The sequence below is a fragment of the Ursus americanus genome, chromosome 12 (genome assembly GCF_024610735.1).
Source record: "Ursus americanus isolate L20-20 chromosome 12, mUrsAme1.1.p, whole genome shotgun sequence".
Taxonomy (NCBI): Eukaryota; Metazoa; Chordata; class Mammalia; order Carnivora; family Ursidae; genus Ursus; species Ursus americanus.
In genome coordinates this window covers 69,180,239-69,208,069 of record NC_142138.1, presented here as the reverse complement: position 1 = coordinate 69,208,069, position 27,831 = coordinate 69,180,239, and the positions used below count along the sequence as shown (strand labels likewise).

Below are 27,831 nucleotides of genomic sequence, written 5' to 3'. Positions count from 1 at the left end.
CAGTAAGGCAGTATGGGTTACTTTGAAGATACTTCTAGGGCCTCAATTCTATGTGAATTTCTACGTTAAATACAGTCTCGAGTCTCAGCTACTGTCAAAGTAGAGACACTGCTCAGTACTAGTTTTTCTTGTAAGCTAAGAGAACGGGTAGAAGTGAGGTGTTCTTGTGATATTAAAGCGTAATTATTTTGTTCCTGTATACTCTGTCAGGTGCAAATGGATGTTATAGGAATGTCTCTTTCATTTCTCCTGTCCTTCTTGCTGCCACATTTGTTTGTACTTGCAGCTGTCTAAGGGCTTGAATCTCCTGTCGGGGCAATCTCTCAGAACCTTTTTCCCTGGAAGAGTCTATACTAAGTTCTTGGTGCCTTCTTCGGCAGCCGAGGGTAAAGGCCCCATAGAGGAGAGGATCCAGAGGAGCATTGAGGAGGCCAAAAAGGAAAAGGATGTGGCTGAGGCTGGGGGAGACTTTAGTTAGCATGGTGGGAGAGAACCAGTACCACAGGCCCAGCAGGTAATAAGGTGTCCAGCAGAGGACGAAGGTCAGCAAGACAAGTAGGGCCAGTCGCAGGGCCCGCAGACGAACACGGGAGCGATTGTCTAAGGAGCGACGAAGGGCAAATTCACCGGCAGGGGCTGGGGATTTAGAAAACATACTCAAATTCAGAACCACTCAGCTTCTGAATTGAGTGTAGGATGAAAGAGCAGTGATTATGTGAGCTGGAGTTCTGCTACAAGGAAGAGAATGTGGCAAATAGGAGGTAGTGTTGCACATCCTCTTCCCTTCCCAAACTGGGACTGTTTGCCCCCTCCTGTCCCCCAGGGATTATGACAGACATGCTGGAGGAAAGGTTTTGATTGAGGTGTGGTGTTATGAAGCTCCTAAGACTACTTGAAGACTTGGTGTCCAAGACTAAAGGAGAATACTGATCACTTTTCTCCTTAGTCCTTGCCCCGCTAACTCAGCAATGGAGGCTGGCTAGAGGCTGGTTAGAATTGAAGACATTTAGAAAATATTGGTAGCATCAGATGCTACAGGAATGGTTATGATGTCACTTTTCGTTTGACAGAAAACTATCAAATCAGTAAATGAGGCTAGAGGCAATAGTTTTTAGGGTATGGATTAGGGCCGGGAGATTGAAGTCTCACCATGGTTCCCATTCCTTGTCCGGGGACTAGACACACTGAGGACAATGCGGCTATAGCAGATGGTCATGGCAGTCAGCGGCAGCAGAAAGAGGCAGCAGAAGGTGAAGAGGTTATAGGTGATTTCTTGCCATCGAGCCTTGAAGCTGCCTTTGGTGACACACTGAGTGAAGGGAACTGGGCCAGCTCGGCGGACGGTGTGGAACAGGAACAGCTGGAGTGGAGTTTGAGGACTATTAGAACTGGTCCCCTTTCACCCTTCTCACCAGTCACACTATCCCAATTCATCCTTAATTCTCTGCAGAGCTGGGTAGTGCAGAGTTCATCCACAGTGCCATATTTAAAAGGGTAAACACTTGAGAATCCGTGTCTTCCCCTTAGGCTATTGAGCTAATCGTTAAGTTTGTTAAATCCTGGGACTTAAAGAATCTTGCCTTCTCAAGTACTATTCTAACACTGCACTTTATAAAAGGATATTTCTACCACCTCACCCACATTTTTAGCTGAAATGATTGTTTTGATGTGTCTAATTCTGTGGAAAAAGAAATTTTGTATAAAATGGGTGCTGCTAAAATTTCAGGCCATTTTGCAGCCACTCTGTGAAGTGACCTTTAGTGATAGTCTTATGTACAATAACTATAACAGTGAAACAATGTTATGTAATAAAATTTAACATTTCCTAAATGCTGTTGGCTGCCCCTCCCCCTTTTTGGTAAATTGCTAAGTTTTTGGGTTGAACCCTAAATAGTATTTTTCAGTTTAGAGCTTCAGGGTTAGTACCTTCGTTCAGGTAAGGCAGACTGAGTCACTATTAGTTTGATAAAAGGCAAGCTTAGTGGGTCTCAGATTCCTAGATCTAAGGCATTTGGGAAAGTGATTTCAGCAGGCATGAGAGACTTCAGGAAAGGTGGATAGTATCGGCCACAGACAAAATTTTATGAATAACTTGGAGTTATGCTCAGCTGCTCTGAGCTAGACGGGGAGTAGTCTTTCCTGTCCCCTGCCTTGAGTCATGTATTTGTAGGTGTTTTGGTTGGTTGGTTGGTTTTCACTGTGCCTAGATTTATCTGACATCGTGAAAGGGGTTTAAAAATAAGCAAGGCTCCTGGACTTAGAGTTCGATCTGTAACCCTACTTCTGCCTTTCCTTCCCCCTATTATATGCAATTTACCATCTACTATAGAAACCTTCCTTTCAACCCCTTGTAATACTTAGAAACTTGAGCCTTTGAAGATAATTTCTAACTACTCCAGTACTCCCTCACCATACTAACACCACACTTTTAAAAAGGTTTTTTTATTGACATATTAGTCCTTGAAGGTAGGATTTTGTATTTTATTTTTAAGATTTATTTATTTGAGAGAGAGAGAGCATGAGAGGGGAAAAGGTGAGAGGGAGAAGCAGACTCCCCGCTGAGCTAGGAGCCCAATGCAGGACCCCAGGATCATGACCTGAGCCAAAGGCAGTTGCTTAACCACCTTAGCCACCCAGGCACCCCTAGGATTAATATTTTAAATAGAACACATGGGCAATGCAGAATTTATACAAGAGGATGCTAATTTGGAACCAAAATACCATCTTTTGCACATATATATAACGTTATCATCAGTTTGCCATTGAAGCAAATGGAGATTGCAATTGTCAGAATGTAACAAAGGCTGAAACTCCTGTCCAATTTTGCTTCATATAAACAGCTAATACCTTTTGCACTGAAGCAGAAATGCTGCTTTTTAAAGCTTTGGGTAGCAGAGGTCCTGCTTGCAACATTGTTGGAAGCACTATTTTTGTCTTAGAACTATAGTCAGACTATTTGTAGTTAATTTCTAATATTGGAGGATTTAAGGATCAGATTTTATTTTATATTATTTTTTTTAAAGATTTTATTTATTTATAGACAGCGAGAGAGGGAACACAAGCAGGGGGAGTGGGAGAGGAAGAAGCAGGCTCCCAGCGGAAGAGCCTGATGTGGGGCTCAATCCCAGAACGCTGGGATCATGCCCCGATCCGAAGGCAGACGCTTAACAACTGCACCACCCAGGCGCCCCGTAAGGATCAAATTTTAAATCTAATTGTATAATGCATTATTATTCCAGAGCCCCTTCTAGGTAGAATCCTAATCCTGGTCTCTCAAGATGCTGTTCTACTCCTTCCCCTCAGAGGGTGGTGGTGGTTTTGGTTTTGGTCTTCAAAGAATTGCTTAAAATTTCATTTTTTTCTAGATTTCTAGTTCATTGTCAGTACATGAGATTTGATAACTAGAACTCAAGTTCAGATGTTCTGTTTCCTTTCTAGTTTTCTTTCCAGTTTTCACAGTAAAGCGAGAGTAAAAAATACAAATCTGACTTTGTCCTCTCCACCTTTTACCTTATTGTCTCTCCACTATCCTCAGGGTAAAGTACAAGCTTAATATCTGTAACTTGGCTCTTCCTTCCCATCCAAGCTCATTACTCATCCATTTTCTAGCCCTCAATTTTAGCTTCTACTTTCTACCCTCCCCAGCATTCCTCCTGCTTTAACTTGTCTAACACCTCTCTTAATTTAATAAATAAAAAACAATCAGTTTTAATGTCTTTGAGACGTTTTCCCTGACTGTTGAAGAGTGGGTCAGACATCCTCATTGTTCTTTACTTTAGCTCCTTATGCTTACCTTTAGCATAATGCTTGACTGCATACTGTATTATAATTGCATACTAATATGTCTTCTGCATTAGTCTAAGTTTCCTGAAGGCAGGTCTTTGCTGCTCAATCCTTGATAGAGCATTAGAGTGTCCCTAGGGGTGATGTACTTTATTTTTGAATGGATGAGTGACTGTACCACCGAGTTTTAACCAAAGCCCCTGACTTCACTGTCTTCTCTATAGACCCCCATATATGTTTCATCCTTAGAGTTTTCTGCAACAATCTGAAGAAGGAGCTGAGAGGATGCAAAAAGGTGAAAGCCAAGCATAGCAAAGCTAAAGGAAGAGGCATAGATACAGGGTACTGCTTTGGAGAGGTAGGCTCTTAACAGAGATACAGATTAACATGCAATGATCTTAACTTGCAAAACAGCAGAGGCTCCCCTCAGGATTAATGGGTGACCACTGATCAAGCACACTCCTTGACTCCAAACAGTCATGTTGTTTACCCACATTCTTGTCCAGTCTAGCCTAGAATCCCAACAAGTCACTCACCTGGGGCAAAGCAAGCAGGAAACTAAGTCCCCAGGCTGTCCCCAGAAGTTTCCTTCCAGCTGAGCGGGGTCCAAGTGGGTGGAGTATGGCTGCCTGACGGTCAAGTCCAATGACCACAGGCAGGAAAGCTGCAGCATACATGGCCACTAGTTTCAGGAACATGAGTGTCCGACATGCGATATCCCCAGCCAGCCACTGAACAGTGATATTCCAGATGGCATCTAGGGGCATAACCACAAAAGTGACTAGTAAGTCAGCAGCTGCTAAGTGGGCAAAGAGTCGTCGTACAGGGGAGGGGCGGAGTTGGCTGGGTTGTGGCCGAGTCACTGACCACAGGACGGCCAGGTTCCCTCCAGCTGAGGAAATGAACAGCGCGATAGTCACTCCCACTCGGACCTTGGCTGCAGCTGAGAAGGTGGGCAGCTCTGAGCCCTCCACCTCTACTCCTGATCCCGCCCAGACCTCCTCCCCCGCTGCTAACCCCCGAGGGGTGCCATTGCCTGCAGACATGGTGACCTGGAAGGGAAAGGGGTGGATGGAGTGTAAGTATGAAGAGTTTAGCTTCGTCCACTGATTCTTCGCCCTCCTTATTAGGATCTGAAGCTGGTTATTACGAATTTCGTCCATTAAAGGCTCTGTCTCTGGAGACTCTCCATCTGTATCCTGGAAGTCATCTGTATCCTTCCTCCTTCTCTAGGTCACCTGCCCAACTGTCAGGGTCCCGCAAGGAACGGCGATCTGGTGCTGGCTCCAACTTCCATAGACTTCTTTAGCTCCTAGAGCCCTGGGTTCGGCCGCAGCGCGCGTTTGCGTGTGTGTCTGTGTGTGTATTGGGGTGTTTTGGAAGCACCCCGGGGGACAACCCCATCCCAGCCCTGCAGGCGAGATGCTGCGGTGCCTTCTCGCCCCGCCCCTACTGCAGGCCCCGCCCCTGGCCCAGAACATGTAAAGAAAAATGTACCGCTGGAGGCATGCTTAGGAAGTAGAGGCCGTCGGCTAAAAGTACGCTGTGACGGAGACACACCGAAAACACGCCGGTGTTGGTCCAGAGACAAACGCTTCTTGTTCTGAGATTTCAAGGCCGGCTCCACTCTCTTTCTTTTCTGGTGATGTTTGTCCCTCGCGAGAGACCGTTGATCCGCCAGGAGGCGTGACTAGGGGCGGGAAGTGGGGCGGGAGCGGGGCTGCGGAGCCGGGGCTGCCGCTGTCATGGACGCCTGGGTTCGCTTCAGTGCTCAGAGCCAGGCCCGGGAGCGGTTGTGTAGGTGCGGCCCGAATAGGAATGGGGGTGGGGACAGAGGAAGATCCTCGTGGGGCGAGGTCCGTTCATACTACGGGGGTCAAAAAGGGTCAGCACGGGCTACGGGGGCCCGGACGGACCGCCAGGCGCTGATTTGAGCGGGCCGTGAGGAGATGATTCGTTTCTGCTCACCGGAAAGATGGGGAAACTGAGGCACGAGTGGGCCACTGGGGAGGCCGCTCAGGGTGGCCATGTCCACATAAGACCAACACTTTACTAACCGGGCGGTGGTGGCGTGAGGAGCATTCGCCCCGCGATGGATATCCGGACTGTGCCCCCCAGAGCTGAGTGGCTCCAAGTTCCCTTATCCCCTCACCCTGCTGTCATCCGGGAACCCCTCTGCCTCCAGCCTGTCTTCCGGTCTCAGTTGAGCTAGAGGGCCTTGAAATCTAGTTCACCTCTTCTGAAAATAATCTCTCCATCTGTCCCCCACTCCTTTGCATGTCACGTACATGCTCACACTGATGTGCTCGTGATGGACCCGCTGCCGCCTTCAGTCCCCTTCAGACTTCATCATTGTCAAAACTGTTTTTCTCAACTCCAAGTAATGCCCCCAACTCCTTTTCTAGGCTCCTTTTAATCCTTACGCCTTTCCCTTCCCCTGGCCTGAAGGAGAAACGGTAAGAAATGGGCATAAAGAGGAGGAAAAGGAATGTTCTCAAACTGGGAAAAGGGGAAGTCAATACATTCCCTTTGGAAGACATTTTTGAGGGGTAGGTTAGGGATGTCTCCACCTTAACTTGCCTGGCCTCTCCTCCAGGGCTGCCCAGTATGCCTGCTCCCTTCTTGGCCATGCACTGCAGAAACATGGGGCCAGTCCCAAGTTACAGAACCAAATTCGACAACTGGAGGGTCATCTGAGCCTAGGAAGAAAGCGTAAGTAACCGTGCTTTTGCTTTATTACTCCAGCACTTCCTCCATCCGCAGCTATTCTCCCTTAGTCCTTCCTTCCTGTTCTTGACCTTCTCTACCAGTTCTTCCCCCTTATTTGGCTCTGCACTTACCCTCTGCATGCCTCTTGGTTGAGGTAAGAGAGCAGGGGTAAGAGACTAATGCAGGATTGGAGAGAATGGGGCAAGTTTGAGAAAACCAAACTGGGACACAAATTAACTAAAATTTGAAGAAAAAAATTTTTTGAACTGTTTTTCTTCTTTTAAAAAAATTGTAATTATTTTTTCTATCACTTTCTCAACTTTCACCTTTTTGCTTCCTCCTTCTCTGTGTCTTACTCTCTGCCTCTACTTCCAAATCCTTGCTTCTCCTTGCTAATCTCCACAAGTTCTACGCCTGGGTAACTCAGCAGATGCCCTTGAGTCAGCCAAACGAGCTGTGCACTTATCAGATGTTGTCCTGAGATTCTGCATCACTGTTAGTCACCTCAATCGAGCCTTGTACTTCGCCTGTGACAATGTCCTGTGGGCTGGAAAATCTGGACTAGCCCCTCGTGTGGATCAGGAGAAGTGGGCCCAGCGTTCATTCAGGTTTGATATCCTTTTATCCTACAAGACCTTTTGTATTTCCCATACTGCATAGCTTGCTTTTTATGAGTGAAAGATCTTTCAGGGTCTTCCTAGAATATACACATCTTAATCACTTGGCTTCTAATCTTCATTTAGAGTTTAAACTATCAGAGAATAGTGAATGGAGGCAGATGGAAGACAGATGCTCTGCCATGATGAATGACTAAGATTGGGCAAGATAAGATATTACATTGCTTTAAGTCTGCTTCTATCTATACCATAGGTTATGGCTCTCACTGCCTGCTCATTCACTCATTCTAAAAATATTTAGGAAGTGCTTACTATGGGCCAGGGAACAAAGCACAGAGTCAGATATGGTTCCCATTCTCACTAAGCTTCTAGTCTAGTGGGGGAGTTATATTAAGACAACCACCCAACAAATTATTTGTGGAAATGTACAGGGTGTTATGAGATATGTAACAAAGGGAGCTGATTTCGATTAAGAGGCCAGGGAAGAACTCTTTGAGAAGTAATGTTTTAGTTCAGACTTGAAGTCTGAATAGAAGTTAGTCAAAGCAAACAGTAGGAGAGAAGAGCTTCTCAAACAGAAAATAGCCCATTCTGAGGCTTTAAACCAAGAAAGATTTTGTGGAATTAGAGAAATTGAAAGAAAGCCAGCATGATGGAGAGTATTGAGTGAAGGGCATAAGTTTGAACTGGAGATGTGGAGAGGACTGGATCATTCATGCAAGGCCTCTTCGGCAAGAGTGGGCTTTTTTGGTTTAGTTTTGTTTAAATTTTATCCTAAGTACAATGGGTTCTGAAAAGAGATGTGACATGATTCGAACTGTGTTTAAAGAAGATCTCTCTTGCTACAGTGGAAAATGGATTGTAGTAGGGCAATAGAGGAGGAAATGCCCTAATATGGCCAAGAGATGATGTTGGCTTAGAATAAGGTGCCACCCAGGCACCCCTAGATTTCATTTTATTTTTTATTTATTTATTTTTTAAAAAGATTTTATTTATTTATTCGACAGAGATAGAGACAGCCAGTGAGAGAGGGAACACAAGCAGGGGGAGTGGGAGAGGAAGAAGCAGGCTCATAGCAGAGGAGCCTGACGTGGGGCTCGATCCCAGAACGCCGGGATCACGCCCTGAGCCGAAGGCAGACGCTTAACCGCTGTGCCACCCAGGCGCCCCCTAGATTTCCTTTTAAATGGGATAGGAAGGAAGCCCTGGAGAGTTTTAAGAAGGGGAGTAATGATGTGATTTACTATGTGAAATTAGCTTGTTGGAGGCAGGGGGCAAGAGTGGCAATGGAGAGACCAGTTAATGACTACAGTAGTAGTTTGAGCAAGAGGTGCTGGCGGCTGAGACTGTGCTGGTGGGGTATGAGAGAGAGAGAAATGTGATTGGATGCAGGATGTGTTTTGGAGGTAGGACAATTATATTGAGTACAGATCACCATGTCAGAATGGATTTAAAAAAACATAGACTGTTGGGGAGACTGGGTGGCTCAGTCAGTTGAGCATCCGACTCTTGGTTTCTGCTCAGGTCACTATCTCATGGTTGGTCGGTTGGTCTTGGGATCGAGCTCCCTTCTCCCCCGACCTTGGGCTCCGTGCTCCATGGGAGTCTGCTTCAGATTCTTTCTCCCTCTCCCACTACCCCTCCCCACTGATGCTCTCTCTCTCTAAAATAAATGAATAAAATCTTAAAACAAACAAACCAACAAACCATAGACTGTTCATTGGTTGGTTGGTTTTTTAAGTAGGCTCCCTGCATGGAGCGCAGTGTGGGGCCTGAACCCAGGACCCTGAGATCAAGACCTAAGCTGATATCAAGATTTGGACGCTTAACCAACTGAGCCACCCAGGCACCCCTGTTTGTTTGTTTTAAGATTTACTTATTTATTTGTCAGAGACAGAGCATACAAGCAAGAGGAGTGGCAGGGAGAGGGAGAGGGAGGCTCCCTGCTGATCAAGGAGTGTGATGATGCTGTGATAGACTCCATCCCAGGACCCCGGGATCATGACCTGAGCCAAAGGCAGACATTTAACGGACTGAGCCACCCAGGCGTCCCTGTTTGTTTTTTAAGTAATCTCTACGCCCAATGTGGGGCTCAAACTCACGACCCCAAGATGAAGAGTAGCTTTACTGACTGAGCCAGCCAGGAGCCCTAAACATAGACTGTTCTTAAGGAATTGATACATCTAACACATTTAGCAAGTTGCTTAACACTTCTGGGCCTTGCTTTTTGTTTTTGTTTATTTTAACAAGAGAATGGGATTTAAAAGATCTATAATGTGTCTGAGTCTCTAAACAAACGAAGCTTGTTCTCTGAAAACATTTGCATTATTATAGCTCAAGTTGAATGTGTGTGTGCTAATGGGTTGCCAAGTGGACAAGTGAAATTTGACGGTGCTCTTGGAAGGTTTGATGATGCTCATGACTTTAAACCAGGATCTTAAGGTACATGGAAACACAGAAAGCTGGGAAGACATTCCTGATAGTGGGTAGTAGCATTTACTGCTGGTGTTCTCATGTAGAATTCCTTTGCACTGTGGGGGAAAAATGTTTAAGCATTCTGTTTAATATGCTAAGTGGCTCTATGTGCCCTTACTGACTCTTCTGGCCTGTTTTTCCCAGGTATTATCTGTTTTCCCTCATCATGAATTTGAGCCGTGATGCTTATGAGATTCGCCTACTGATGGAGCAAGAGTCTTCAGCTTGTAGCCGGCGACTGAAGGGTTCTGGAGGAGGAGGCCCAGGAGGAATTGAAACTGCAGGACCTGGGGGTCCAGGAACTCCAGGAGGAGGCTTGCCTCAACTGGCTCTCAAGCTTCAGCTGCGAGTGCTGCTCTTGGCTCGGGTCCTTCGAGGTCATCCCCCACTTCTGCTGGATGTGGTCAGAAATGCCTGTGATCTTTTTATTCCATTGGACAAACTAGGCCTCTGGCACTGTGGCCCTGGGATTGTGGGGCTTTGTGGCCTCGTGTCCTCCATCCTGTCTATTCTTACTCTGATCTGCCCTTGGCTACGACTCAAGCCCTGATATTCTGGTACAGGATAAGGAGGGGATCTGAATTGGTAAGATGGAATCTTAGATCATCCCAGTGTGTACCAGCCTCATTCTAATTCTACTCCTTGGTTAAAGTTAAAATCCCAAGATTTCAGGGTGGAGGGAGGAGCTTCGGGGAAGGTGAGGTGAAGGGAGGTGACTTGTGAAGTCAACAGGATGATTCTGACGTTCAGATCTTCTGGAGCTTTTGCTTTTTCCTCCTTCATTGCAATGTCTGTGTCTCTCTTGACCCCTTTTACTTTGTGTTTCTTAAGTCTATTTACGATTCTGTCTCTGTATCTTATTTTTACTTTCTCAGTTTGCTGTCCTAGGAATTTAGTCAGCAGAATTACTTTTTTGGTAGGGGAGGTAGAAGATGTGGTCTGTAAGGTTCGAACTGCCTTCTTTTTCCTCACAAAGGTGACTTGTGGCAGGTTTTACCCCCTTCAAATGCCACCAAATCATAATTTTAGAGACTTTATGTCCCAGTGGATTCTCCCCTCATGCAGCAGAGATGGTTTGATAACTTCCTCCTTCATTTCTACCTCACCAGCCTCCCTCATGACTTGGCCCTTCCCTCTACTCACACCTGCAGATTTCTGCTTACACTTTTATTTCAGGGCTTTGTTCCGTAGCCTGTTCTCACCCCTTCTTTGTCTATCCAGAAGGATGCTGTGTCTAGCATCTTGCTGTAAATACTGTACAGTGATTCTGTGTAAATAGCTGTGGCTGTGCCCACGATGGAGAGCAAGCCTTCCAGGTCAGCACATTAAAGATCAGTTTGCTCATCAATGTTTGGTCTGGTCCCATGTGTTCTGGTCATCTGAGGTCTCTAATTCCTGTTACTGCGGTTTGGGTTTTCCATGGGATTAGCCACTAGTATCATCACCCACAGACTTCTGTTGAACACCTACACTATGCAGGGCATACTACTACGAGGTAGAGATACAAAAATCTAAGAAGCTCCATGGCCCCAACTTTCGAAGTTTATAGTCTAGTTAAGAAGATGGGGTCTAATATTAAAGTAATTACACTGGTTCCACAACCCACACCCCGTACCAGTTCGTAGTTTCTAGTCCCTCCAAAAGCTATAATGCCACAAGGCAGCACATGCTGAGTAACAGACAGAACTAAGTGAAGTGAGACTGGCAAGGTTTGGTTTGTGGGCTGGCTGTGTTCACATGTTGGGACTCGCCTGGGTGGGAGGGGAAATGATATCACTGTCACCAGTTCCTTCGTTTTCCATATCCCAGGGGGAGATAAATAAGGTTAAGTAGTAAAAAGCCTCTGTCTCCCACGCCTACCATCTATTCCAAACCTGAGGAAAGCATTAACTGCTTGGCAACAACAAAGGATAGAAAGAAAGGAAGAGAAAGAAACTGCAGAAGTCGAGACTTGTGTTCTTTGGATGCTGAGATGATGCCTCCAGGGGGCAGCACCAGGGCAGAGAACTAGGCTAAGATCGCTCAGGCCTCCTTTCCTTGGTCTGGGACTCCCCGGGAGTTCCCACCATCACTCCTCCCATTTTATTTTTAGCTGCCAGTGGGAGGGGGCAGGATGGGAGGGAAAGTAAAGAAAACAGAAAAGGAGAGGGACAGAGGCACAGAGGACTTCTCACGCGGACAGAGAACAAGCAGGCATGGAACTCCCCCTCATCCCTCACCTGCTCTTGCCTGTGATGGTCCTGACAGGTGAGGGAGGTTAATTTCTTGGTTCCTGGGGGGGAGGGAAAGTGTATGGGTTGTTTGGCATTGGGACCTTTAGGGTTAAAATCTTTGGGAGTTAGGGTGAGAAGTTAACATTGATTCTGTGTGTCGTGTGTGTGCATGTTTTCATTGTTATGCCCACACATATGAGTGCTTCGGGATTGAGACTGGCAGGGCCTTGAGTCAGATTTGTGTCCCATTATCTAAAATCTTTATCCTAAGCCCTGGAGGATTGAGTGGACCAAAAAGAAATATGATGTGACCTTCCACGTGGCTAGTCTGATTCCTATTATCCTCCCAGCTTCCTTCTACCCTTAGTGGTCTCTGGAGCCCGAGGCATAACTAACTGTGTGGTGAGAACTCAGTTTATCTAACCAATGAGCTACAGCTGCTGGTCATACAGCCCTGCCAGTTTCCTGGATGCAAAAAGGCTCACATAGGAAACACCTTTCTGAAAAGGAACGTGGCTTGAGGCAGAGCTTATAGCCATTGGTGGTGGGGGGGTGGGGGTGGCCTGAAAAGGGGTTGCTTGAAAGAAGAGAGCAAGACAGGGAAGAACCATGGGAGGGACCAGAGGCTTGGAATTTTTCCTCACCAGTGCCCTGTAATCTTTGTTTCCTAAAATACCAGCTCTGATTTCTTTACATTTTTTAAATTTAATTTTACTTTTAAGTAAATTCTATGCCCAACATGGGGCTTAAACTAACGACCCTGAGGTCAAGAATAGCATGCTCTACTGACTGAGCCAGCCAGGTACCCCATACTGGCTCTGGTTTTAAAGGGATTGGGGTTGATGTGGGGGGGGGGCAAGAATCAGCCAGGATAAGAGTACAGGATGACTTTAGAGTGGGCTGAAAGTGAAGGAAGAAAGGCAGGTAAGTAGGGGACAGTTGGGAGGGTGGATGAGTTAGAAAAGAAGCGGGTTGTGGGAAACTTTGGGGTGGTGGGACCCTTGGTAACGATGGTTGGCAAACCATGTGTGTGGGCAGGCAAGTGGCCCCACCCAGTTAATTACCACTGAGGTTTTCAGGGCTGGAATCATGCAGGGACCTAGACAGTGGAGAAAGAGATTGAGAGTGTGACCCTGACACTGGGAGTCATGAAGAGACAGAGGAGAGACCATTACTCACTAGCCTCCTCTTGCCCTCCCTGAGGTCTTGCGTTTGGGGAGAATCTGGAAGGAACTGTCGTTCTGGGCTGCAGACAGGCCCTCTCCCTCTTTGACTCTTGCAGCTCTGGGGGAGGATGTGTAGGAGGAATGATGTGGAAAAGAGGAACCTGACCCTTCCAGACGTGTCTGTGAATGAGATTTCAGGGGTGGGAATGGAAATACAGCTGCACACTGGTATGGCAGATGGCCACAGGTTAGACTTCTGGACCCAAACACAGGAAGGAGATCATCCTTGCTTGGAGCTCTGAGTACATGAGTAAGAAACAGGGAGATAGCCTGAGATCAGAATGTTCCCTTAGTGCTTCCTCTCTGATTGTACCTCTCGGGGCATTCATTAGCCTCTCTGACTGCTTCCTTCTATCCTTATGACTCTGCCCCCCAGGTCTGTGCTCCCCCTTTAACCTGGATGTGCACCGCCCACGCCTGTTCCCAGGGCCACCTGAGGCTGAATTCGGATATAGTGTCTTACAACATGTCGGGGGTGGACGTCGATGGTGAGGAGGAAACCAGAGGGCCATGGGATTGGGCCTGTGGTAGAGCTCTTAAAGGGGAGGCAAGACAGATGGGAATCTAAATGAATCTGGTCTTTTGGAAGTGGCTGGGTTTCAGGACTTGCTACCCCCATGCATTTTCCCTCTGGCCTATCTCAGAGGTCATGTTCACACGAAGCTTATACTAATGTCCTCCTCCCAGGATGCTGGTGGGTGCCCCCTGGGATGGGCCTTCAGGTGACAGAAGGGGGGACGTTTATCGCTGCCCTGTAGGGGGCTCCCACAGTGCTCCGTGTGCCAAAGGCCACTTGGGTAAGAAGATGCCTCACTCTTCCACTCCTAACCCCTAACCTGATATGCTGGTAGCCACCTCACCTTCACCCCCATATCCCACGTACTCCCTTGCGTTTGACTTGATCCTGATCTCATCCGCTTTCCAAATCACCCTAAATTCAAGAACATCATGTGTGACCCCATGATCTCATTCTCTTCCACCCCCTTCCAACCAGGTGACTATCCACTGGGAAATTCATCTCATCCTGCTATGAATATGCACCTGGGAATGTCTCTACTAGAGACAGACAATGATGGGGGATTCATGGTGAGCCAAGGACAGGGTGGTGGCGGGGTCTCTGAAGGATTTTGGCAGAGAAAAGAGCAGTATGGTAAGGGACATTGGTCTATGTGGAGGGGTAAAGGTCAAGAAGTTTAAACCCCTAGAAAGCAAGGGGGGGATCCCAGGGAGTAGCTTCAGTGCCTCCTTGGACTAGGGGCCAGTGCTGAGAGCGTGCTCCCAAACCCGGGAGGTAAAACTTCCCGCACCCCTCCCCAGGCTTGTGCCCCTCTCTGGTCTCGTGCTTGTGGCTCCTCTGTCTTCAGTTCTGGGATATGTGCCCGTGTAGACGCTTCATTCCGGCCCCAGGGAAGCCTGGCACCCACCGCACAACGTGAGCCAGAAGAAGGGCCTGAGGACTCAGTCCCCAGAACCGGGTGCAGGGTGGGAAAAAGATGGGGCACCAGGATATGATGCTGGGCAGGGGGCCTGCATAGCTTTCCTCATTGTTACCTAATGTGCCTGCAAAGGTTCCATGTTTCCTAACAGATTAGAATTCAGACTCTTTGCCAGGGCATCAAGACTCCATGAACTGATCTAACCAACTTGAAAAACTCATCTCTCACTGTATCCCTCCACGCACTGTGCCTTGGCCATGGCATTTCCCTCCCCATTCTCCTCTTTGTCATCTATTTTTATACCTCCCTGTCCTTTTATTTAAAGTGTTCCCCATGCAAATGCCTTTTCTTATATTCTCTTCTCCTTAAACATCTTCTGTTGCCGCCCCCTTTGATTCCCTACCATCAGAACTGACCCTCTGCTGTCCTACAGCACACAGCGATGCTCTGTTTCTCCCTAGCACTAATTCCTCCTCCTCCTCCCTTTGTCTCCTTCTTCTTCCTCTTCTTCTCCCTCTTCTCCTCCTTCTCTTTCTTCTTCTTGTAAATTGTATGCATGCCCATCTCCTCTTTTAGTCATTTCTACATTGACCCAGGGCCTGGCATACTACCTTCCCTGCATGTTCAGAAGTGCCTAAAATGTGTTTGGATGGAATGTACCCTCCTGTAACCTCTTCCCTTGTTGTCCCCATGCCCAATATCCTTCTACCCTCTGTTCCTCACCAGCATCCCCCTCCTCCTAGGCTGTCCCACCTACATGGATGTTGTCATTGTCTTGGATGGCTCCAATAGCATCTACCCCTGGTCTGAAGTTCAGACTTTCCTACGAAGACTGGTAGGGAGACTGTTTATTGACCCGGAGCAGATACAGGTAAGAGAAAGCAGTATGGGTGGGCTTGGAGCGGGAGAGACCGGCGGGGGCAGGAGAAGAATGTAGGTAGTATCTTCAGTAGTATCCAAATGCCCCTCCCCCTGCCCTCACATGCTATCTTCTCCCTCAGTACACGCATTCCATGTGGCTGCACACTTTGTTCTCAGGTGGGACTGGTACAGTATGGGGAGAGCCCCGTGCACGAGTGGTCCCTGGGAGATTTCCGAACCAAGGAAGAAGTGGTGAGGGCAGCGAGGAACTTGAGTCGGCGAGAGGGACGAGAAACAAAGACTGCCCAAGCAATCCTGGTGGCCTGGTGAGGCATTGGGAAGGGGAGCCTGGGAGGCCAGAGTGAGGAGGGCCTAGAAGGGTCAGGGAAGGGTCTGGAGTACAGTACATCCATCCCAAGGTGTCTGGCGTGCTCTCCTTTGTGCGCACACGGGCGGGTGGGGAAGGCCAAGCTGGCTGTCATTGCACGCCCTTCTCGTCGCATTCTTCCAAGTGTCTATGTCTGTGTCTTTCCATGTTTCTGATTTATTTGTCTCTGTAGACGGCACTTTCTCTATCCCTGCACTCTCACTTTGATCTTGGCCTTCAGGTGCTCCACTCCTCGTGTCATAGCCCACTTGCCAAATGTGATTCAGAACTCGTCTCTGGGAAGACTCCCCTGTCCTGACCACTCTCCTTGATTTTACAATTCTCTGAGTACGTGTCCTCTCTCCAATGCAGTATTTGCTGAATGAATCTATGAGCGAATGGATTGTTGAGTTACTTGCATGGAGGACATGTGCTCTCTATGCTTGTTGACCCTCAGACATTTTAGCCCTTACTGTGTGCCAGCCTCCACGCCACACACTGTCAAGGAGATGGACTGACCTTGGGGAACTGCCGACGGCGGGGTGTGTGTGTGTGTGTGTGTGTGTGTGTGTGTGTGTGTACACGAGATCATACCTCACGCCTTTCTCTCTCTTCTCAGCACAGAAGGATTCAGTCTGTCCCGTGGGGGCCGGCCAGAGGCTGCCAGGCTGCTGGTGGTTGTCACTGACGGAGAGTCGCATGACGGCGAAGAGCTTCCTGCCGCCCTAAAGGCCTGTGAGGCTGGAAGAGTGACCCGCTATGGGATCGCTGTGAGAATCTCCTCTGGATCTGGCAGGATGGAGGGGCGATGGTGACACTGAGGACTGGGAATTTGAAGAAAATGGGCATTAACCGCGTTCCAAAGATCGGCCACATTTCCCTTCCTTCACGTTAGTTGGCTGTGTTCTGTGCCAGCTCGAGCACCTCGCTCCGCATAGCTAACTGACCCCACCTGGCTCTCCTGACCCCAGGTCCTTGGCCACTACCTCCGGCGGCAGCGAGACCCCACGTCTTTCCTGCGGGAAATCAGGACGATTGCCAGTGACCCAGATGAGAGATTCTTCTTCAACGTCACAGATGAAGCTGCGCTGACTGACATTGTGGACGCACTAGGAGACCGGATCTTTGGCCTCGAGGGTAACGCCCACCCTAGAGAAATGGGGGACAGGGAGAACAGGGGGTTCCGGGTGTAGGTGGGGTTCTGTGATGAGTTCAGTAAGTCAAAGGAAATGTCTTCCCTGATACTGCCTTGATATTTTCGCTTGCTCAAGGGTCCCATGGAGAAAATGAAAGCTCTTTTGGGCTGGAAATGTCTCAGATTGGTTTCTCTACTCATCGGCTGAAGGTTGGACGGAATTCTGACCCCTCTGTGACCCCTCTTAACATCTGACTCCTCCCAACCTGAGCCTCAGGCAACTTCAACCCAGGGCTCTTCTAGATTCCTCCCTTAACCAGTGTCCACGCTGACCTTGCCATGCCTTTCCAACTGACCCCAGCACATTCTTAGTGACCTTCTCACTCCTGGCGTTTTTCCTCCTCATTTCCTCTTGTCTTTTCAAGTGACCCCATCTCTTTCTGCCAAACAGGATGGGATTCTCTTTGGAATGGTGGGGGCCTATGACTGGGGGGGCTCCGTGTTATGGCTTGAAGAAGGTCACCGCCTTTTCCCCCCACGGACAGCCCTGGAAGATGAGTTCCCCCCTGCTTTGCAGAACCACGCAGCCTACTTGGGTGAGTAGCAGAGGGCTGCCGGGGATGAGGGGGTGAGGAAGAAGCGTTTCATCAGTGGGGGGTATGAGAGCAGTTTCTCACTGATCTGCTACTTTTCCTTGGGACCTCCTCCTGTGCCTCTAGGAAACCCTCCTCCTCTGACCTCATCTTTTTCCCCTTTTACCCCTGATTCCCTGCCCACTTCTAGGTTATTCTGTTTCCTCCATGCTTTTGCGGGGTGGACGCCGCCTCTTTCTCTCAGGGGCTCCTCGGTTTAGACATAGAGGAAAGGTCATCGCCTTCCAGCTTAAGAAAGATGGGGCTGTGAGGGTTGCCCAGAGCCTCCAGGGGGAGCAGGTAGGGCATCCACAGGAGGGTGGGACCCTTGGATCCTGAGGGACCTTCGGGCTGTGGGGGAAGAAAGGGAAGGGCCAAGAGAGGAGCCTGAGAAGTCTGTTGAATTGTGGTTGGCAGAGTGTGTCAGGGGTGTGAGGGCCAGACCGGCAGGCTGGCGGATACATCTCACTTGTCCACAACCACCTTGTCTTTTTCTCTGGGGTCCCCGCTCCCCACCACTCCCCAGATCGGCTCCTACTTCGGCAGTGAACTCTGTCCGTTGGATACGGACGGGGATGGAACAACCGATGTCTTACTTGTGGCTGCCCCCATGTTCCTGGGGCCCCAGAACAAGGAGACAGGACGTGTTTATGTGTATCTGGTGGGTCAGGTGAGACTTGCTGGGATCCCCTTGAACCTGTCTGTGGAGGGCGGAGGGAGGAAGGGAGGGAAGGCGCATCCCTTCACGGGCTGGCTGAGAGGTTGGGATTGCCAGGTCAGCATCTTCTGTGGTCTCCCTCCACCAGCAGGCCTTGCTGACGCTCCAGGGGACACTTCAGCCAGAACCCCCCCAGGATGCTCGGTTTGGCTTTGCCATGGGTGCCCTTCCTGATCTGAACCAAGACGGTTTTGCTGACGTGGCTGTGGGGGCGCCCCTGGAGGATGGACATCATGGAGCCCTGTACCTATATCATGGCACCCAGAGTGGACTCAGGCCCCGGCCCGCCCAGGTCAGGAGTGTCCAGATCAAGCAGGGGCGTGGGTGGGCAGAAGAAGAAGGGGGCTGCACTCCTTGTTCGTCAATGTTTCCCTGACCTTGAGACCCAAACCGGACAAGTGCTCTTTTATCAGTGGTCAAAAAGGTGAGGTGGTAAGGTAGGATACAGGTTGCTGTCCTAGGGACTCCTGAACCCAGGCTAGCTTCTCTTATTCCTTCCTATTCTCTCTCTCTCTCTTTTTTTTTAAAAGATTTTATTTATTTGAGAGAGAGAGAGAAAGTGTACAAGCCAGAGGGGAGAGGCAGAGGGAGAAGCAGTCTCCTCGCTGAGCAGGGAGCCCGATGCAGGGCTTAACCAACGGAGCCACCCAGGCGCCCCTCTTCTTATTCTCTTATTCCTTCTTGCATGTGTGCCGGGCGGGTGGTCTGGGTCACCAGGCGTAAGCGTCTCTGCTCACTCTCCCCTCTCTTCCTCTCAGAGGATTGCTGCCATCTCCATGCCACAGGCCCTCAGCTACTTTGGCCGGAGTGTGGACGGCCGGCTGGACCTGGATGGAGATGACCTGGTAGACGTGGCTGTGGGCGCCCAGGGGGCAGCCGTCCTGCTCAGGTGAGCCGTCCGATCTCAGGAGGCGGTGGACAGTATGGTGTAGCTGTTAAAAGCAAGGGCTTGGAAGTCACAGACTTAGATATGGATTTTTTTTAAGATTTTATTTATTTGAGAGAGAGTGTGAGCAAGAGAGAACACAAGCCGGGGGAGGGGCAAGGGAGAAGGAAGAGCAGGTTCCCTGCTGAGCGGGGAGCCCCATGCGGGACTCGATCCCAGGACCCTGGGATCATGACCTGAGCCGAAGGCAGACGCGTAACTGACTGAGCCACCTAGACGCCCTAGATTTGGATTTCTTGACCAACTCGCTCTGTTCCTCCATTTCCTCGTCTTTAAAATGGGAATAACAGCGCCTACCTCATAGGCTTGCTGTGAGGGTTTGCTGTCTCAATGGGGTAAAGATCTTGACGCGGTGCCTAGCACAGGGCAAGTACTTCTCCAGTGTCAGCTGTTATCTTTCTGCAGGAAGGTTCCGGGGAGGGCGACACGTGTACATCTAGCCCCTGGTTCTTGCCTCTGGCCTTTGGGAGGCCAACACTGTGGACTGCCTTTTTCAAAGGGCTTTCCTCTTACTGCTAGAATTTCTTTACCGCCCTGCTCCCAGCTCCCGGCCCATTGTCCACCTGGCCCCCTCACTGGAGGTGACCCCGCCAGCCATCAGTGTGGTTCAGAAGGACTGCAGCCGGCGAGGCCAGGAGGCAGCCTGCCTTTCTGCAGCCCTTTGCTTCCAAGTGACCTCGCGCACTCATGGCCGCTGGGATCGCCGATTCTGTGAGTGACCAGAGCGTCCTAAGCACCTCTCAACCCCGCCTGCCTTGGTCTCTGGACCTCTCTTCACCCTCGCTCCTGCCTGCCCCATCCAGATTTGCGGTTTACAGCATCCCTGGATGAGTGGACGGCGGGGGCACGTGCTGCGTTTGATGGCTCTGGCCAGAGGCTGTCCCCTCGGAGGCTCCGGCTCAGCGTGGGGAATGTCACTTGTGAGCAGCTGCGCTTCCATGTGCTGGTGAGCAGGGGCAGTGAGGGCTTTGCGTCAGGGCCTGGGAGCGAGGGGAAGGCTGAGTGGAGGAGGCATTCCTGCTGGATTGGCCAAAAAGCCCAGGCCGAGGGCGGGAAAGCGGGGAAGTTCAGCGTCTGGAGGCAGGCTGATCTAGCCCCTGACTGTGAACCCAGGCTAGTCACACAACTGCACACCTCAGGTTCCTTGCCTGACAGGAGGAGATGCTGCTAACAGCCCCACCTTGGGAGTTGTGTTAGAACTCAATGTGGTGCTATTGACAAAACCTTAGGACAGTACCCAGCACATCGAAGGAGTTCAGCACGTGATCACTGTAATCATCCCATTCTGCCAGGGGCCTGGGCTGTACCCCTAATCCAGGCTCCCCGTGATCCTTGACTCTGGTTTTCCTCAGGACACCTCAGATTACCTCCGGCCACTGGCCTTGACTGTGACCTTTGCATTGGACAACACCACGAAGCCAGGGCCTGTGCTGGATGAGGCCTCTCCCACCTCCATACGAAAGCTGGTTAGCGGTGCCAAGCCCTGCCCTGCCCCTGGGCCTCAACACTGCCCTTCTCAGTGAATTCGAGAGACATGGAGGGTGGACACCTGATATCACAGCAAAATCTGACCTGGGCGTCCGCTCTTCTCTTTCCACTTTTCCCCTGATTCCATTCCTTTCTCCTTGCCTTCCTATCAGGCCTCAGCCCCTTCTTTCCACTCTAGGTCCCCTTCTCGAAGGATTGTGGCCCTGACAATGAATGTGTCACTGACCTGGTGCTTCGAGCTAATATGGACATCAAAGGCTCCAGGTGGGACAGACATGAACTGGCCAAACCAGGGTGACCTGAGACAGACTGGAAGGAACTTGAAGGGAGCTGGAGGGTTGTTTCTTGCCCAGGAAAGCAGAAGTGATGCTTTAGGCAGCTTTTCAACTCCTGGGCTCTCCTTTATCCACCACTCCTAGGAAGGACCCGTTCATAGTTCGAGGAGGTCGGCAGAAAGTGTTGGTGTCAGCAACTCTGGAGAACAGGAAGGAAAATGCCTACAACACTAGCCTGAGTCTCAGCTTCTCTAGAAACCTCCACCTGGCCAGTTTCATGCCTCAGGTGACTGGGGTGGGGGAGGTTTGGGAGCAGTCAGGGCAGGAGGAGGAAGAAGACTGAGGTATTGGCCTCGGCTGTGAAGGGCTCAAGAGGGAGGCTCAGTGCTTGGAGGCTGCGGGCAGGAGAGCACTTGCAGCCTCAGCTCCAGCCCCCACCCCCACTCCTCTGCTCTTAGAAGGACAGCCCAGTGAAGGTGGAATGCTCCGCCCCTTCCCCTCATGTCCGGCTCTGCAGTGTGGGGCACCCTGTCTTTCAGACCGGAGCCAAGGTGAGTGGGGGCCCGGAATGAGAGAGCGGCTCTGAGAGGGCAGGGGCTGGAACCTGGGGGTCTGGGAGTTTAGGGAAGGAGATACACAAGGGCTCCTGTTGCCCTGCTGGCCTCATGAAGAGGAATACACCATGACCCCATATGACCCCAGGTGACGTTCCTGCTGGAGTTTGAGTTTAGCTGCTCTTCCCTCCTGAGCCAGGTCCTTGTGAGGCTGACTGCCACCAGGTGAGAACAACGGGAACTTCCTCCCAGGCCTCTCCTGTTGGGTCTTGTCGGGGAAGGGGTGTCTGAGAGGGGGGCTGGGATGTGAGCCTCTCCCCCTGACCCTACAGCGATAGCCTGGAGAGAAATGGGACCCTTCAAGATAACACAGCCCAGACCTCAGCCTACATTCAATACGAGCCCCACCTCCTATTCTCCAGGTATGGCTCAGCTCCCCACTAGGACCCTGTTCTGACCCCAGGCTCATACTCTGTTTCCTCCATTTCCTTCCATGTGTTTTGGTGTTTCTCCCAAACCCTTGGGGCTGCTCCAACTTTTTGCCCTCAATCCCACTCGAGTTGAACCTTTTGAGTACCTTACTTTCCTAGGTATGGGTATACCTGTGTGTTCTAGGCATAGGGCTTTGCTAGAGGTCCCGGGGATTGAAGCTGGGGTGAGGGGTGTGGGATGTGACCTTAAAGCTTGTACCGAGTCTACGTCATGTCCCATGTCGATCTTCTTTATGTACCCCCATCTCTTTATCCATGTGCTGGCTCTGCCTTCCCTGAATCCATGTCTGTGTGCTGATCATATGCCCCTGTGTCTGTGTCACGGCTGTGACCATGTACTTCCTGACTTGGTGTCCACGCAGTGAGTCCACTCTGCACCGCTATGAGGTTCACCCATACGGGACCCTCCCAGTGGGTCCCGAATTCAAAACCACTCTTAGGGTGAGAAGCTGGAGGGGCCTTGGCATGAACAGGAGGAGGGGGAGGAGTCCTGGGCAAAGGAGGGGGCAAGTGTCTCTTAGATTTCCAGTGGCATCGAGGGTAAAGGGGAACAGATGAGGAAGGATCTTCTGTCTCCCACTTCTTCCCATTCCCAATCCTCCTCTTAGGTTCAGAACCTTGGCTGCTATGTGGTCAGTGGCCTCATCATCTCTGCCCTCCTTCCAGCTGTAGCCCATGGGGGCAATTACTTCCTGTCATTGTCTCAAGTCATCACTAACAATGTGAGTTTGGGCTAAGGATGGATGGAACCCTGCCACCTTGATCTGTTGAACTGGCCCAGTCCCCTATCTGCAGGTCACTGCTCTCAGGGCTCCTCCCTCTGGGAGACCTTTCTTTTACCCATGTGGCTTCTCTGGGGAGAACAAAAGGGACGGCCCGGGGAAGGACCACAGAGCGTGCGTGGGTAGCGCACTCGTGCTCGGCCTGGAGAGGCTGGCCTCTCCCCTTCGAGAGGGTCACTCAAGCTGCATCTCCCTCTAGGCAAGCTGCACAGTACAGAATCTGACCGAGCCCCCGGGGTCCCCTGTGCACCCGGAGGAGTTTCAGCACACAAACAGACTGGTATGAGTCACAAGAAGGTGAAGATGTCCAGAGTGGGAATGCAGCGGGGAGCGGGAGACTTTGGAGGCTTGGGACAGGGGATAGAACCTGGAGTGGGGAGGGGCGGTTTTTCCACCCCCAGATCCTGATCTGTCTCTCTCTTCTGGCAGAATGGGAGTAACACTCGCTGTCAGGTCGTGAGGTGCCACCTTGGGCGACTGGCAAAGGGGACCGAGGTCTCTGTGGGACTGCTGAGGCTGGTTCACAATGAATTTTTCCGGAGGGTAAATCTTTTCTTCTACTCTCCTCTTCCACTCCTACCTGGAACTTCAGCATAGTTTTTGGAACAGACTCACGTTCAAGTTCCAGCGTTACCCTGTATAAGCTGTTGGACCTTGAGCAAGTTATTCACTGTCTCTCTGATTCTTTCTCTTCATCTCTAAAGTGGGGAAGATAATACCCTACTTCACGGGGTTGTATAGAATAAATGAATAATGAGATGGTTTCATTAAAGCTAGTTGTTATCCTTGTATTTTCCTCTGTTTATCATCCCTTGGTGCTATATCAATACTGCACATTTATAGGATACCTAGATTCAGCCAATTAATAATCTATCAAGTGCCTACTCTATAAAGGGACCTGTGTTAGGTAGACACTGAGGAGACTATCCCCAACACTTAGCACCATGCCTAACTCATTATAGTGACTCAGTACATTTCTCGTAAATGAATGAATAAATAGTTGATATTACATGCATGATAGGACGGTAATGGGAAGCAAGATTGCATAGCTGAAAGGGATCTAGGTCATGAAAGTTCTCGAAAGCTAGGGAGATGAAATTGAGCTCAATGTGATGGGCAGTCAGAGTCAGTGTGAGTTTCTGAGCAGGGAAACAACATCTTAATTATAACAGCTATTAATTATAACAGCTATAACAACTACTAGGGGTGATTTACTTTGAAGAGCACAAGATCCCTGGGATGTAGGCATATTTTATGGGAAAGTCAAGTCTGAAACACCATCCTTCTCTAAGTCTGTTTCTCTCTTTATCTGTCTTCGGTATACTTTTTTCATTCATTTGTGTATTTTTTCAATAAGGCTTTATTGAGAAACCAGTGTATACTTGGCACTGTGCTAGGCCCTAGGTACTGGAGACACATTTGTTTTTAAGACACAGCTCTTGACCTCAAGGATCTTCTAGTCCAGTGGTGAAAGACAGAGAGGTAAACAGAATATTATCTTAATCCAGGGTGGTGGGGGTTAGGAGGAAACACTTCCCTAATTCCTGGAGGGGTGACGTCTAAACTTCAGCCTGAAGGAAGGGTAGGGGTTAGCCAAAGACAGGGGAGTTAAATAATACCGGGTAGAGCAAACAGCACATATGAAGGGCCAGAGGCTTTCCCTCTATTACCCTTCCTCTCTTTCTCCATTGATCTCTAGCCTTTTCTCTGGTCCGGAAGATTCTGGAAGTTGTGCCTACCAGCTTCATCTGTGCTGTTGGGGTTCTAAGACCACACCACCTGATGATGGCCCATTTTCAATGTCTTCCCATCCACTTGTTCCCCAGGCCAAATTCAAGTCTCTGACAGTGGTCAGCACCTTTGAGCTGGGAGCTAAGGAGGGCAGTGTCCTACGGCTGACGGAAGCCTCTCGTTGGAGTGAGGTGGGACTGGAGCCTGAGTGTGAGAGCCATGGAAAGAGTGAGGGTGAAAATGGGGCAAGGGCACCTGGGTTTTTTGTTTTGTTTTGTTTTGTTTTGTTTTGTTTTTTTAGAACAGAGACACCCTCATTAGGCAGCAGCTGGGGAGTCAGAAGTGATAAATCAGGATGCGGGGGTCCCATTGCCTTTGTTCCTGCCTCAGTTGCTTTCTTTTTATTCTTCCATTTCGAGGCTTCTACTTCACCCCTATAACGTGAGGTGAGGCTAGCTGGGAGAAAGGGTACAAGCACCAAACAGCTGTCCCCCCATACAGAGCCTGCTGGAGGTGATTCAGACCCGCCCTGTCCTCATCTCCCTGTGGACCCTCATCGGCAGTGTCCTGGGAGGGCTGCTCCTGCTCGCTCTCCTTGTCTTCTGGCTTTGGAAGGTAAGCGCTGCTTCGGAGGGACGTATGGGGCATGACGCCCATGGGTTGAGGGCTCCTTGATCATAGCAGGGAGAAGTGGATTTCTGCTGGGCAGCCAAGCAGGCTGTGGGTGTCCTGCCCGGGTCTCTTTCACTATACTCTACAAATGTTGGTGGAATTAAACTAAGCCGAATAAAATAAACTAGAATCTCATTTTTGGAAGCAGAACAAAAGTGAAGATTTCAGATATGTCTGAGGGCTGCTGGCAAGGTCCCCAGGCAGGACATTTGGTGATGACTCTTATCTCTTCCCCTACAGCTTGGCTTCTTCTCCCGAAAGAAAATCCCCGAGGAAGAAAAAAGAGAAGAGAAATTGGAGCAATGAATGTAGAATAAAGCCCTAGAAAGTCCTCTTGGCAGCTTTTCCAAAAGACTTGCGTAAGAGCCGAGGTCTGGGGGCTCAGATGGACAAGAAGAGCCTCTAGACTGTCTCCCCAGACCTGCAGCCTGACTTGACTTTTGAGTCATGAGGATGCTGCTGGCAAGAGATGAGGCCTTACCTCAGACGAGAAGGGCTGGCACCAAACCAGAAACACTCTCCCCCTGTGCTTCCCTTCTCATGATCTGCCTCCACCGCCAACACCGGGGCCTTGGTTTGGGGCCCCTTTTTCCTTATCCCCAGGAATCAAGAATTTTTTGCTTAGGTTCCCTGACTCCTTTTAGATGCCCCCTACATCCTCCCTCAAATTTGGAAAGGATGAGGGCTGTCTTCCTCCATTCCCTGCCTCTCACCTTCCTGCCTGCTCCCCACTCCACAGAAGGGAGCTGACGTTGGCTTCGAAAAGTAAAGTCAACATCTGCTGCTTTCCTGTGGAGTCTGGTGATTCAGAGAGCCGGATGGGGAGAGTCAACAGGAAAAAAGGAGGGAGGAGGAAAAGCCACAAGAGACATTCTGTACAATTCCAAGGAACAGAGAAGCCCTTAGACGGGCAACTGCCATCCCCCTGAAACCTGAGACTTCGTGCCCTAGCCCGCCCTCAGGTGCCTGTGAAAGCGAGCTGCCCCAGGCCTGCCGGGCGTGGGTTTCCCAACTTGTGGCCTTCCCTGGGAGCAAAGCCAGGACCGGCGACCCGATTCTCTGGAGCCAGGGGCCCCCGGGTGGCTAGAGCTGGAATAGCAGAGAAGCGTCGCCTGGGTTTGGTCTCGGCCAGTGGAGAGAGTGGGATAACCTGGGTGGTGTTTTCTCCTCTCTCCGGCCTCACACACTCATGAGCCCTCCTTGGGGCCACCTTAAAGAAGCTAGAGAGAAGGGAGATGATTTCTTCTTGATGGTGGGAATCCCTTTCCCCGGCTTTGGGAAGCAGCAGCTCCATGGGCTCTAAACTAGTCAGGTCTGCCTTGATGAAGAAGCCAAAGTGGGTAGCAGGAGGTCTCTGGGGAGCAAGCCCTTGCTTGCTTAGCATTGGTGGTGTGGCCCAAATAGCTCCTAGGAAAATGTTTCTGGGGCAACAGCAGTCGTTCCTGGTAAGCCTTCTCTGGTGGAATCCGTTTGCCAGCCCTTGCCTGATAATTTACTGGAAAGTCCCAGTTCCTATCTCTGGGTCACCTCACCCCCTCTCCTCCCATTTTGTGGTCATGGCCAGTAGTAGAATTAGATTCTCACCAACAACTGGGTAACTTATATTTCTTTGTAATCAAGACTTTGGATACCAAAGTTTGTTACTGGTCTCCAAGGTGCGGCTCTGATGACCGTTTGAAGAATCTGCACGAGTTTCACGCTGAGAAGAGAGGAGACCTGACCGGGCAGTTGACCAGCAGCCACAGAACTTGTTCTCCAGGGCTGTTCTTGAGGCCTGGCCACAGTGTTTACCTTGGCATGTCTCTGGTCTTTTGCAGGACATTGTCTCTGTTTCCTAGCAAAGTGGACAGCATATCAGATGGTCAGAACAAATAAGGTTCAGTGTCAAATGACTCCTGGCTCTCTTTGAGTCCCTAGGATATGGACTGCTCAAGGATGGTGAGAGGGAGATTCTTGGACCCCACAACCTTATACAGTTGAGTGTCTGGAAGGCAAAGTTATAAGACATTCAAAATGTTTTCTGTGACTCTCCCACTGGAGATGTCTTCTAGCCTCCTGCAACCCTCACCTATTTAAGTGACTACAGCGTACAAAACATGTAGGTTTGGCAAGCACATAGGCCTGGACTGAAACCCCATGTCTGCCGTTTATTAGGTGTGTGGCCTTGAGCAAGTCATAACTACCCTGAGGCTCAGAAAACAGTAAGAGGCTGTGTGGGACAGGGGTTAAGAATGAAGCCAGATTTGGGTTTAAATCTCAGCTATACCACTTTTTGACCTTGGACAGATTTAATTTCTTTAAGTCTGGGCTTTCTTGTCTTTAAACTTACTAGGGTTGTGAAGACCAAATGAGATCATTCAAGTAAAGTGAGCATATACTGAGTACTCAATAAAGGTTAACTATTGTGCTAAAAATATTTTGTTATAAAATGATTGGCCTTCCTGTGTATTGTGAGGATTAAGTCAGAAGGTATATTGAAGCCCCAGGTGGTTCTCCTAATCAGGTGCTCCACGTCCCCTTCACCCAGGTCCCGAAGATTTGTTTCCTCTATGTGCTGTTGTCTCCTGCCACTAAATCTTATCCTATGCCTCACCCCCTTTGAAATAAGCCCTCATGCCCACTAAGACAATACTCAGAAGGTTCTAATGATAGAAGTCAAGTCTATTTGATTTTTTTTAGACATCCAATGTCCTTCTAGTACCCTCAAGGAACATGTGCAC

General features: G+C 49.7%; 3 protein-coding genes across 6 annotated transcripts; 2 read left to right on the top strand and 1 right to left on the bottom strand.

Annotated features, from left to right (window-relative positions):
• Positions 1 to 93: 93 nt before the first annotated feature.
• LOC123778685 (gonadotropin-releasing hormone II receptor) lies at positions 94 to 4,829 on the bottom strand. The gene is given in 4 exon segments (XM_045776242.2): positions 94 to 236; positions 239 to 636; positions 1,150 to 1,360; positions 4,320 to 4,829. Coding segments are annotated over 4 exon segments (1,149 nt in total). The 3' UTR covers positions 94 to 206.
• A 640-nt stretch (positions 4,830 to 5,469) lies between these two features.
• PEX11B (peroxisomal biogenesis factor 11 beta) lies at positions 5,470 to 10,932 on the top strand. The gene is made up of 4 exons (XM_045776243.2): positions 5,470 to 5,584; positions 6,380 to 6,495; positions 6,899 to 7,100; positions 9,729 to 10,932. The coding sequence occupies exons 1-4, from the start codon at positions 5,529 to 5,531 to the stop codon at positions 10,132 to 10,134; spliced, it is 780 nt and encodes a 259-aa protein (XP_045632199.2). The 5' UTR covers positions 5,470 to 5,528; the 3' UTR covers positions 10,135 to 10,932.
• A 450-nt stretch (positions 10,933 to 11,382) lies between these two features.
• Positions 11,383 to 27,513, top strand: ITGA10 (integrin subunit alpha 10). Of its 4 annotated transcripts, none has more exons than XM_045776263.2 (30): positions 11,385 to 11,831; positions 13,400 to 13,511; positions 13,711 to 13,820; positions 14,018 to 14,109; positions 14,341 to 14,455; positions 15,203 to 15,330; positions 15,498 to 15,646; positions 16,307 to 16,457; positions 16,659 to 16,824; positions 16,959 to 17,032; positions 17,274 to 17,418; positions 17,606 to 17,754; positions 17,981 to 18,124; positions 18,264 to 18,464; positions 18,931 to 19,061; positions 19,663 to 19,829; positions 19,922 to 20,064; positions 20,471 to 20,584; positions 20,785 to 20,870; positions 21,026 to 21,167; positions 21,340 to 21,432; positions 21,584 to 21,660; positions 21,768 to 21,857; positions 22,289 to 22,367; positions 22,535 to 22,648; positions 22,908 to 22,988; positions 23,138 to 23,251; positions 24,535 to 24,630; positions 24,941 to 25,054; positions 25,352 to 27,513. In XM_045776263.2, exons 1-30 carry the CDS (start codon positions 11,780 to 11,782, stop codon positions 25,415 to 25,417), a joined length of 3,495 nt encoding a protein of 1,164 aa, XP_045632219.1. In that variant the 5' UTR covers positions 11,385 to 11,779; the 3' UTR covers positions 25,418 to 27,513. The 4 variants fall into 4 exon arrangements, 3 of the variants coding, with proteins under 3 accessions (XP_045632219.1, XP_045632218.1, XP_045632217.1); XM_045776262.2 differs by having other exon boundaries at positions 18,261 to 18,464; positions 21,343 to 21,432; XM_045776261.2 differs by having other exon boundaries at positions 11,386 to 11,831; positions 18,261 to 18,464.
• Positions 27,514 to 27,831: the final 318 nt, after the last annotated feature.

What these genes read in the sequence shown, in the direction of transcription:
- PEX11B (XM_045776243.2), top strand. Translation starts at nt 5,529, where the DNA reads ATGGACGCCTGGGTTCGCTTCAGTGCTCAGAGCCAGGCCCGGGAGCGG. An exon ending in GCCCGGGAGCGGTTGTGTAG is followed by an intron (nt 5,585 to 6,379) that starts GTGCGGCCCGAA and finishes CCTCTCCTCCAG; the next exon opens with GGCTGCCCAGTATGCCTGCT. An exon ending in TGGGCCCAGCGTTCATTCAG is followed by an intron (nt 7,101 to 9,728) that starts GTTTGATATCCT and finishes TGTTTTTCCCAG; the next exon opens with GTATTATCTGTTTTCCCTCA.
- ITGA10 (XM_045776261.2), top strand. Translation starts at nt 11,780, where the DNA reads ATGGAACTCCCCCTCATCCCTCACCTGCTCTTGCCTGTGATGGTCCTG. An exon ending in TTGACCCGGAGCAGATACAG is followed by an intron (nt 15,331 to 15,497) that starts GTAAGAGAAAGC and finishes CTTTGTTCTCAG; the next exon opens with GTGGGACTGGTACAGTATGG. An exon ending in TCTCTACTCATCGGCTGAAG is followed by an intron (nt 17,033 to 17,273) that starts GTTGGACGGAAT and finishes TCTGCCAAACAG; the next exon opens with GATGGGATTCTCTTTGGAAT.